The 11,310-nt window shown below is 56.6% G+C and overlaps 1 protein-coding gene across 1 annotated transcript; it reads left to right on the forward strand.

Moving 5' to 3' along the window:
- The first annotated feature begins 713 nt into the window (after positions 1-713).
- On the forward strand, positions 714-10,173 carry CCNT1 (cyclin T1). Its single transcript, XM_038164369.1, has 9 exons — positions 714-938; positions 1,964-2,045; positions 2,286-2,414; positions 3,161-3,221; positions 4,514-4,576; positions 5,185-5,230; positions 7,620-7,783; positions 8,110-8,180; positions 8,490-10,173. The coding sequence occupies exons 1-9, from the start codon at positions 766-768 to the stop codon at positions 9,870-9,872; spliced, it is 2,172 nt and encodes a 723-aa protein (XP_038020297.1). The 5' UTR covers positions 714-765; the 3' UTR covers positions 9,873-10,173.
- The last annotated feature ends 1,137 nt before the right edge of the window (positions 10,174-11,310 follow it).

Raw genomic sequence — 11,310 nt, forward strand, 5'->3', positions numbered from 1 at the left:
GGTACTTTGTCCTTCGTGTGTACAGATAAATTATATATAAAACACTTTGGATACGAGCTGTGGCCTGGCCTGTGGGGCGGAGGGGCATACGGGGCTGCCGGTTGGGAGGGGGCCCGGGATCCCTGGGGGGGGAGAAAACACCGGGAGCCGGTGAGGAGGGGTCCCGGTGAGGAGGGGTCCCGGAGGGCGACACAGCGAGGGGTGCGGGGGGGGGAAGGTGTGTGTCCCGGTAAGGGAAAGGGAGTGAAAAGTCGGTTGGGGAGTACAGACAACGTCTTGGAGCTGCGGGACCCCGGTAAAACCGGATCTTGGAGGGCTGGGGGGATCCCGCTGCTCCGGGGTCCCGGGGAAGGGGAGAAACATACCGGAGGGTGGTCCCGGTGAGGCGGGGGGGGGGGGGGAATCTCGGGTTGGAGTGCCACACCGCTATCCCGGGGCTCCTCGGGTGTCAGTGCGTAGAAGGGGGGAGCTGAGAAGCCGGTGGCGGGGCCACGGGGAGCGCCCCGAGGTGCGTGGGCGTTGCGGGACCCCCCGAGCCCGGAGCCCCTCACGGCGTGAGGGGGAGCGCGGGGCGGGGCCTGTCCGCGCAGGGGGCGTGGCCTCCCCCTCAGTCCCCGCCCCCCATCACCGTCCCTCCCTGCTTTGGAACGCTCGCGCCACCAACGGCTCCCCCCCCCCTCCGCGCCCGCCCAGCCGACGCTTGACGTCATCACGCCGCCGCGCTGCGTGCGCACGCCGCGTCCCCCGCGCGGGCGCAGAGCCGCCATGGAGGCCTCGGCGGGCGGCGGCGGCGCCGGGCCCGGGCGGCGCTGGTACTTCAGCCGCGAGCAGCTGGAGCGGAGCCCATCCCGCCGCGCCGGCCTCGACCCCGACAAGGAGCTCTCGTACCGGCAGCAGGCGGCCAACCTGCTGCAGGACATGGGGCAGCGCCTCAACGTGTATCCGGCCGCGCTAGGCCGCGCTAGGCCGCGGGTGGGAGCGGGGCGGGGCGGGGAGGGCCGGGACGGGGGAGAGCCGGGAGAGCGTGAGGGGAGAGCTGGGAGCGAGTGCGGGGAGAGCTGAGTGTTGTGAGGATCGAGCAGAGCCCGGCCCCGGCTCGGGGAGGTCGGTGCTGGGGTGTCGGGAAGGCCCGGGCGGCTCTCGGGCCGGGCCGAGCCGCTTTTCCCGTTTTTGGCTCGGGAGATCCCGTCTCGGGCGCGGGGAAAGCTGTGCTGGCGTGTTGGAGAGGCTTGGGCAGGCCTGGCCGGCCCGGGAGAGGGGGAGAGCTGTGCCGGGGTGCTCGGGAGGGAGCGGCAGGCCCGGCCCCGGGTGCGCCGAGCCCGTTTTGAGATCCAGGAGCTTTCGGCAGTGGGGAAGGCGGTGCCGGGATGCGGGGAAGGGAAGACACGGCCAGGGCAGGAGAAGGGACAGCCCAGCCGGTTCCGAGGTCGCGGAAATCCCGTTTCAGGAGCAGGGAAAGCTGTGCTGGTGTGTCGGGAAGGCCCGGCCTAGGAGTGGGGAGAGCCGAGCCCGTTTTGGGGTTGAGGAAATCCGGTTGGAGGAGTGGGAAAAGCTCTACAGGCGTGTTGGGAAGGCTCTGCCCACAAGTGCCCGGGAAAGCTGAGCCTATCTTAGCTCTAATGAAATCCCAGAAAGGATTTTGGGAGCAGGGAGAGCCGTGCCAGGTTGTGAGGAAGGACCGTGTGGGGAGCAGGGAGAGCTGAGCCTGTTTGGGATGGAGGAGACCCCATTTTGGGAGCAGGGACGGCTCTCCTGGAGTGTTGGGAAGGCTCAGCTCGGTTGTGGGAAGTGCTGAGCCCGTTTTGGGATTGAGGAGAGCTGTGCTGGGATGCAGGGAAGGCCTGCCCTGGGAGTGAGGGAGAGCCTGTCCCATCCCGGTGCTGTTGGCGTGTGGGGTCTGTTCCGGTGGCTCCCCCGGGCCTGTCTGGGGGCTCTCTGTGCTTTTCCTTAACCCCGTTCCCAGCTCCCAGCTCACCATCAACACGGCCATCGTGTACATGCATCGCTTCTACATGGTGCAGTCCTTCACCCAGTTCCACAGGAATGTAAGTGCTGGGATTTTGGGGGTGGGGGGCGCTGGGAACCCCCAAATCCACTCCTGAGGAGGGGAACCCACCTTGGGAGGAGGTTTAGGAAGGGAGAAGGGACCCTTTTGTCCCTCCTGGTGGTGGCCAGACTTGAACAGCTTTTGTTCCCTGCAGGAATATTAAGGATCCGCCCGGTTTATTTGCTTTAATCTTGAATTTAGTGGCTTTTTTAAGCAACCCGAGCGTTTTCCTCCGCAGTCGGTGGTGCCAGCAGCTCTGTTCCTGGCAGCCAAGGTGGAGGAGCAGCCTCGGAAGCTGGAGCACGTCATCAAGGTGGCACACGCCTGTCTGCACCCCCAGGAGCCTCTGCTGGACACCAAGAGTGAGGTGAGTGTGGGGAGGGAGCCCTGGCACGTGCTGTGAGAGCTGGAGGAGTGGGAATGGCGTCCGGAATCTCGTGGCTCCTCCACCCTCCCGAGGTGCTCGGGGGCAGCTTCTCCGTCCATCCTCTGGTGCTGCAGAGAGATTTGGGCTTCCCCCTTTTCTTTGCAAAGCCTTTTCTCCTCTGCTGCACGCCTGGCTCCGGGTGTGCCAGCGTCCCTGGAGTGCTGCAGAGGAGCTCCAGGGTGGGAGCAGTTTGTCCCAGCACCCGTCTCAGTGGGTTAAAAACCTTGCTGATCCCTCGTCTCTCCAGACTGCCCCTTTCACCTGGAGCTGAGCAGCGAGTCCTGCTGGAAGGGACAGCTTTTTGCAGGGGCAACTTACAGAAAATTTAAAAAAAATAAAGGAAAAGCAGGCGATTCCTGCACTGCTCGTGTGGGGGACCAGCACCCAGGGCCCCCCAAACACTCTGATCCCTCTTTTCTTAAAGTCTCCAGATGCTTTGGGTTGGAAGGACCTTAAATCCCAGCCCGTTCCACCCAGCTGCCGTGGGCAGGGACATTTTCCAGCAGCCCAGCTCGCTCTGAGCTCCATCCAGCCTGGCCTTGAACACTTGCAGGGAATCTGTGCCAGTCCCACCCCTCGTGCAGGGAGATTCCCGTTTTTACCCCGGAGAGAGAAGGGTGTTAGGAATGTGCAGGCTTGATCCGAGTGCCTCTCCGTGAGTAACCTGCCTGTCCTCTCAACCCCAGGCTTACCTGCAACAAGCCCAAGACCTGGTCATTCTAGAGAGCATAATCCTACAGACCCTGGGTAAGTTCCTCGCAGCGGCCGGACTGCCACACGAATCCCAGAGCCAGGAGAATTCCACAGGCTGGAGAGCCTCACCCCTTCCACAGAGCGCACACAACAAACCCTGTTTTTCGGGCCTGACTCCTGTTTTTAACATCAATTTTTCAGGTGTAACTCGTGCCAGGCTCAATGCTGAGAGATTTAAGTGTGGTTTGTCACTTTGGTTTTGTTTTTTTTTCCTTTAAAAAAAAATCAGGATTTGTGCTGCTTGGACACCGTTCCTTGTGCTGGGTTGTGCTTTCCAGCTCAATTATAGAATGATGGAATGGTTTGGGTTTGAGGGGACTTTAAAAGACCATCCAATTCCAGGCCATAATGCTCCAGTTCTGTTGCAGGAAGCAGTTTGTACTGAGAGATGTCTTAAAAAATGGGTTAGAAATGAATGTTTTGATCAAATAATGAAATGGAGGAAAATCCCCAGAGGTCAACAGAGCAGGAAGAGTTTCTGGGTGGTTTTGGAAGTAGGAATCTCCACGCAGGGCTGTGGCTGGTGGAGCTGGTGCCCTGTTTCTTTATCAAATGTACTGTTAAAAGCTGTGTTCACTAACAAATGTTCTGTTTCAGAGGCAGCTTGTAGGTAGATTTTTCCCTCCAAAAGAGCGGGATTTGTTATTCCTGCCTGGATTCAGAGCAGACTCCGTGTCCCTCCTTCGGTGGGGGCAGAGGTGCCGTGGGCCACGAGCCTGTGGCTAACCAAGCCCAGTTCTGCAGCCTCTCAGTTCTCCGGGGGCCTTTTTGAACACCCCAGTTCTCCCAGAACATTCTGCAGATCTGCTGTGCACATGGACCAATCGGAATTCTTTTTTTCCCCCCTTTCAAACAGAATTCCCAAAGTGAGGAGGAAGCGGGAGTGAAGATTAAACTCGGTTGTCCTCAATGCTTTAGGCCCATTCAAAGGGAAAACAATCTGCTTCCTCTCAGCTTTTTGGGCGAGAGAAATTCCTTGGGAGCAGATGCCATTGTCTTTGCCTTCCTCCCAGCTGCTTCAAGAGGCTTTGTCCTGCTATTTTTAAAATCTTTAAGAGTTGTTTTGTTTCCAGTGAGGCCTTTCAGAAGCTGGGAGGTCTGGCAGCAGCACAGACCTTCTGGGTTTGTAGCTGGAGGACTTGAGGCTGCTGGATACAGGAAAAAAAAATGGGCTCCTCTATTCCTGCCTGGCTCCAAGCAGGGCTCTAGGAGGGAAGGGGTGCAGGAAAACACGGATTTAGAGCTGTGCTGCTGCTTCTGATGGTGCTTTGTCTGTGTCCTTGCAGGGTTTGAGATCACCATTGACCATCCTCACACCCACGTGGTGAAGTGCACCCAGCTTGTCCGAGGTGAGAGGGGATTGGGAGGAAAAGATGGGGCTGGGATTGCTCCAGAGCTTCCCTGGAATGGCTTGGCTTGGCTTGGGAGGGCAAGGACAACTTCCACTTGCCCAGGTTGTTCCAACCTGCCCTTGAACACTTTGAGGGATGGGGAGCCACAGCTTCTCTGGGCAATCAGGGCCTCCCCGCCCTCACAGGGAGGGATTTCATCCCAATATCCCATCCTATTCTCACCTTTTCCAAGTGAAAAACCTTTCCCCCTTGTCCTGCCACTCCAAATCCCATCCAGAGTCCCACTTCAGCACTCTTGGAACCTGAAAAGCCCCAACAGGCTCACCCCAGAGCCTTCTCCAGGCTGAACAATCCCGATTCTCCCAGCTTTTCCTCCCGGGAGAGCTGATCCATCCCTCTGGTTCTCAAAATAGAAGCAGTTTTAGATGGTTCAGGCTCTTCTGAACCACACAAAGCTCTCAGTGAGCAGCAGTCCCAAAATCCTTGTGGCTGTGGCCTGCTGCTCAGTCTGTGGGTGGCCCACGGTTCTTGCACTAAAATAATATGAAAATATGCAAATAACACCCTCATTGTTCTTTTTTTTTTTCTTTTTTTTTTTCTTGCAGCCAGCAAGGACTTGGCACAAACCTCCTATTTCATGGCTACAAACAGGTTATTATTTTATAATTCTATAATTGGTTGATAATTTATCTGCTGCCTGTGGCCCCAGAGGCATTGCTCAGCCTAGGAGCAGCTGGGAATCCCACAGGAAGAGCCTTAAAAAAGAGTTCCAGCTCATTTTTCCTGCCAGCTGTTGGGTAAAATGAGCAGGAAAATAAGGCAGACGGGATACTCAGGAGCTTCACTGCTTATTTAATAGCAATTTAGTTGTGAAAGTTTGCAAAAAAAAAAGCTCAAACAAATCAAAAAGATGGAAGGGAAATGAGTAAATAATTTTTTTCTTGCTTATTCCTGGGTGTTGGAAAGTTTTCAAGGTGCTGTGGAAATTGTCCATGAATGTGCTTTGTACCCCCCAAAAAAAAAGGTGGTTTGGGGCATAAATGAAAAAAAAAAATCAACCCCCAAGTTTTTTGTATGGGTTGTTTTGCCCCTAAGTTTTCCCTGGAAAGAAAAAAATCACTCCCAGGTTCTTCATTTGGGTTGTTTTGTCCCTATATTTTCCCTGGAAAGAAAAAAATCAACCCTAAGTTCTTAGTTCTGCTTGTTTTGTCCTTAAATTTTCCCTGGAAATGAAAATCAGCCCCAGATTCTTTCTCTGCTTCGTTTTGTCCCTGAATTTTCACTGCCAGCCTGATGCCAGCACTTTTGTTGGGATTATTTCGAAATTGCCTTTCCTGCATTATCAGCTCCAGACAAATCGTGGAGCTCACGTTTGGAACGGAGAAAATCACCGAGTTTTTGGGATATTACTGAGGGAAAAGTGGTTTAGGTGCCAACACAGGTGAAGCTGCAGAGCTGGAGATGCCTCCAAGCTCTGTCTGGGGCACGTGGTTTCCCTTTTCCACCCGGGAAGGGTTCCCTGCTCACCTTCCCTGTTTGTTGAGGGTGTTTTGGGCTCCAAAGGGCACCCTGTGGATTTCCGGCCGTGCTGCTGCTGATGTTTGGGTAAACACAGCCCTGAAACCTGCTTTATCCCTGCAGCCAGAATCTCAAAGCCACGGGATTAGGAGTTAAGGCTGTAATTGAGGGAAATCCAGGCAGAAAGTGTGAAGAAGAGCATTGGTTTTGCCTGAGAGAGCCAGTTCTGGGATGAACTGGATTTATCCTTGTGTTCCCATCGGTTTCATTCTGGCATTGTTACGGGGCAGGGTTGAGGCTCTTTGTTTTTTTGAGTTTGTTCTCTCTCTGAATTTCCTGGCTTTTGACTTCTCTGGATAAACCCAGTCTCCGTGAAGCTTGGGGATTTTTCGTTGTAGATGCCAAACTTCAGCCTCTCCACTTTTCACTGATGCAAAAGGTGGTGAGGAGATGGTGCCGTGTGGGGGCTCGGTGGCAGAATTCCCAAAAATTCAGGAGTGGGCAAATCCCACACTCAAGACTTGGCTTCTGTGGTTTTTTTAAGCTCTGGTGTTGCTGCAGGATCCTTGTAGTTCTCCTGGTGCTGCCCACACCTCCCAGCACTCATAGCTGCGTGGAAAATCAATTTATTAATGAAAATATTTTATAGATCACCTTGCTCAGGTTCTCTTCAGCATAAAGTGTATTCCCAAAAACCCTTTGGGAAGGACCAGACCCTTCCTAAAGCTGAAAAAGGCAGGGTTGCTCCTTGGATGCCATCTTCCATGCTTGGAAGTTTCTCCCCAGAGCAAGGTGGGGCTGGCAGGTGACCCCAGGACTGATTTTTTTGTCCTTGGAGATGCCAATTTTTCTGTAGCAAAACAGGGATGAACAAGGAAACTGGTGGAGGAGATCCCAAATTTTTCTGTAGCCAACCAAGAATGAACAGAGATGGAGAAAATCCCAACTTTCCTGTAGCAAAAAAACAGACAAATTTCTCTTCATGAGCAGAGGTGGGGCTGGTCCCCAGTGACTTTTCCCCCTTGGAGGGGAATCCCAAATTTCCTGCATCAAAAGAGGGATAAACAGGGAAAAAATTGTGGAGGAGATCCCAAATTTCCTGTAGCAAAACAAGGATGAGTTTCTCCTCAGAGCAGAGGCTGGCGGGTGACCTCAGCACTGATTTTCTTCCTTTGGAGGAGATCCCAAATTTCCTGTAGCAAAACAAGGATGAGTTTCTCTCCAGAGCACAGGTGGGGCTGGCAGATCCCCAGTGACTTTCCCTCTCAAGAGAAGCTCCCAAATGAAGCTCTTATAAAAAACCACGAACAAAAACTGGTGGAGAAGGAGAACCCAAATTCCCCGTAGCAAAGCAGGCCCCAACGAGCGAAACCCCGCCGTGCTGGAGCAGGATGGAGCTGGCTGTGCCTGAGGGTCGTTCTGGGGTGGTCCAGAGGGCCACGTTCCCCCCTGTGTCCCGCGTGGATCTGCAGCTCAGGCGTGGGAGTTGATGGCTTTTTGTTTTCTCTCCCGGTGACGTCAGCCTGCACCTGACCACCTTCAGCCTGCAGTACACCCCGCCCGTTGTGGCCTGCGTCTGTATCCACCTGGCCTGTAAGTGGTCCAACTGGGAGATCCCAGTCTCCACGGACGGCAAGCACTGGTGGGAATACGTTGATGGCACTGTAACTCTGGAGCTCTTAGATGGTAAGTTTGGGAGCGAGGTTTTTTTTTTTTTCCCTTGCAAAAAGGGCTCTTAAAATGATTTTGGCATCGCTGGTCCTGGGTCTGATGTTCCAACACCACCTCACGGGCTCCAGGAGTTCAGGGCTTGCTGAGCTTTTCCAGGGCAGCAGCAGCTTCTGTAGCACCACAGAGAAATGAGTTTGAATGGGTCAGTGATTCCAGTTGTCAGAATGTCCCTCCTGGCGCAGCTCCATCCCACCAGTAGCTCCATCTGTCAGATGAGGGGGCTGTCCTGCTGGACTGGAGCTGTTCTGACCCTCCTGCTCGGGTTTGTGTCTCCTCTGCAGAACTGACTCACGAATTCCTGCAAATCCTTGAGAAAACTCCCAGCCGACTGAAACGGATCCGGAACTGGCGGGTAAGAACCTTGGACACAGGCTGTGAATCCTTCGGGAATCACAGTGCAGGACAGCAAGGGAGGGAGTTGTGTGTGGAATTGGGATTCTGTGTGTGGTGCCTGTGGTGCTCGAGTTTATCTGTTGTGAATTACCTTGTACAGAACTTTGGTTTTCCAAGCTGCATTAGCAGCCCTGCTTCCAGGGGTTGGGAATTTTCCCAAAAGGAGGGATGGGAGCAGGGCGGATCTGTCTGTAAAGAAGACCTTGCACTGTCCTGGTGAGCTGCTTGGATTACACCAAGTAAACCCCGCCGATTTGTTTCATTCCAGGCCTCTCAAGCAGCCAGGAAATCCAAAACCGACGACCACGGCGATGACGAGAGCCTGTCGGAGCAGACAATCCTCAACATGATCTCCAGGAACAACAGCTCGGACATGAACATCGCTGGCCTCATGAGCATGTCTACATCCTCCACCGCCGCAGGAGCGGGGCCGGCGCTCCCGGCCGCCACCGAGTCCCCCGGGGAGCCGAGCGCCGCGGATCCGTCCCAGGCGGATCACTGGCACCCCCCGGCCAAGCTGGACATCCACAGGACTAGCGAGGGCACGTCAGCCTCCGAGCACCCGCCGCAGGATGCTGCTGCCTACCCCAAGCAGAGCACCAAGAACGCGCCCTCGGCCAAGGTGTCCCTCAAGGAATACCGGGCCAAGCACGCCGAGGAGCTGGCGGCGCAGAAGCGGCAGCTGGAAAACATGGAAGCCAACGTGCGCTCCCAGTACGCCTACGCCGCGCAGAACCTCCTGGTGCAGCAGCAGCGGGAGAGGGAAGGGCAGCAGGACAGCAACCCCTCCCCGATCGTCCTGAAAATCCCCGGCGCGGGGCAGGAGAACCCCGAGCGCCCACCCGGCGCCGACAAGGGGGACAAAGCTCTCAAGATGAGGATCCCGGCGGTTGGGGGAGGCGGGGAGAGGCCGATCCCCTCCAAGCAGGAGGACATCAAGATGCGGATTAAGGTGCCGGGTCCCGGAGACAGGCACGGCTCCGCGGACGAGAGCGGCAGCGGGAAGAGCCGGGAGTACAAAGAGAAGCACAAGGGCCACTCGTCCAACCACCACCACCACCACCACAACCACCACTCGCACAAACACTTGCACGCCCAGCTCGGCGCCGGCCCCAGCACCGCGGCCAAGCGCCCGGGGGACTCCAAACACGGCGCCCAAGCCGGCGCCGCCGCCACCCCCCACAAGGGCTACGGGCCTCTCGCCCCCACCCGCAAAAGACCCGTGCCCGAGGAGCCCCCGGCCATGCCCCACGAGCACCAGCCCAAGGTGGGCAAAGTCTCCAAAGGGCCCGGAGTGCCGTTCCCGTACGCCCACCTTCCCGGGGCTGCCCATCTGCCCGGGCACGGCTCGGATTTATCCCAGCCCAGCAAAGCCCGGGGCGCCCACAAATCGGACAAGGGGCCTTCGGGGGCCAACGGGCACAACGTCAGCCAGGCCAGTGACTATCAGGACACGGTGAACATGCTGCACTCGCTGCTGAGCGCTCAGGGCATGCAGCCCACCCAGCCCCCCGCCTTCGAATTCCACTCGTACGAGCTCCTGAACCCCCGGGCTTCCAGCAGCTCCAGAGCTGCCACCAACACGGACAAGCCCCGACCGCCCCCCCTGCCCTCGGAACCGCCCCCTCCGCTGCCTCCCCTCCCCAAATAACCAACCCCCTTTTTACTACTGAGTCCAGAGCCCGAGCCCAAACCTGCGGGGCTTTTCTAAGGGCTTTTTGATCTCCACTGCCTCACGAAGAACTTATTTTATTATAATATAACTTTTATTATTGATATTTAGTTGTTAAAGCTGTGAAAGGATAAGGAACCCTTTCTCTATTCCTCCCTTTCCCCCATAGGCTCCCAGTTAGTGTTGGGCTTTGACCCCCATCTGGGGAACATGGGGGATATTTAAAATATGTCACAGAAAATTTAAGATGTTTTACAAATAATTTAAGCATTAACTTATATCTCAGTGGTTTGGTTCCTTTTAATTTCGAGGGGCTGTGGCAGAGCCCAGGGGGACTTTTGGGGAGGTTCCAGTTGAGGCATTGGTGTGAAGTTTTTGGGGGATGGAGGGATGTGGGGGGCCGAGGGAATCCCGGGTGATGGGAGCTGTTTTCCCTCCCGTAGGTTGCATTTCCTCGCCCTTGCACCTGTTCTGGTTCGAGATCCTGTCTCCATCCCTCGCTCCCTTCCTGCACATCCCTGGATTTCCGCTGGAAACCCCCGGGGGGCAGGGTTCCCAGTGGGATCTGGGATGAGAAAGTGCCAGGCTGGTCCTGTAGGCACCCTGCCCGGGGCAGCTCTTCAGGGAATCGATTGGCACGTGGCTGTTCCCAGCTGAGCTGGAAGCAGCTCCTCCTGGAACCTCAGCCCAGGGCCAGGGGACCTGCCAGGGTTTGGGTTGAATATTTGGGAAAGCCCGATTTCCTTTCTTTTTTAGACTTGACTTTTCTGACCTTCAATAAATGGGTGGTCTCTGGATGATTTTTGGGAAACTCTTGTTCCATGTCGAGCTTGTTTTCAGGAGGAATTCCTGCAGCCAGACCCCTTCCAAAGATTTGGGCACCGATTTGGTCCAGATTTGGGGCCAATTCTTAGAATTCAGGCTCTGGGCAAGGCCCATCCCTTCCTTCCCTTCCCTCTTTTGGAGCCCCTCTTGGAGGCCGCTCCCCCCGGGATGTCGAGGCTCTGCCGTTCCCGGTGGGGAGCAGTGTCGGTGCGTGACCGGCTCGGTAAACCGGGAGGGGAATGAATGATGCCGGGGGGGCCCAGGGTGGTGCTCTGGGACCAAGACGGGCCTGCCGCGAGCATCTCCTGACCCGGAGCCAAAACACGCTCGTTCCCCCTCTTCCTCCACGGTTTTGGGGCCGGTGTCCTGGCCCGGGAACCCCTCTTGCCCAGGATCCGCCCCGGTGCCCTGTCCCGGGAACACCCCTCCCCCGCGGTGTCCTGTCCCGGGACCCCCTCCCCCGCGGTGTCCTGGCCCGGGACCCCCGCCCCCGCGGTGTCCAGGCTCGGGACCCCCTCTCCCCCAGGTCCTGGCCCGGGATCCGCCCCGGTCCTGTCCCGGGACCCCCTGTCCCCCCGGTCCCGTCCCGGGC

The sequence above is a fragment of the Motacilla alba genome, chromosome 29 (assembly GCF_015832195.1).
Source record: "Motacilla alba alba isolate MOTALB_02 chromosome 29, Motacilla_alba_V1.0_pri, whole genome shotgun sequence".
In the NCBI taxonomy this organism is placed as follows: domain Eukaryota; kingdom Metazoa; phylum Chordata; class Aves; order Passeriformes; family Motacillidae; genus Motacilla; species Motacilla alba.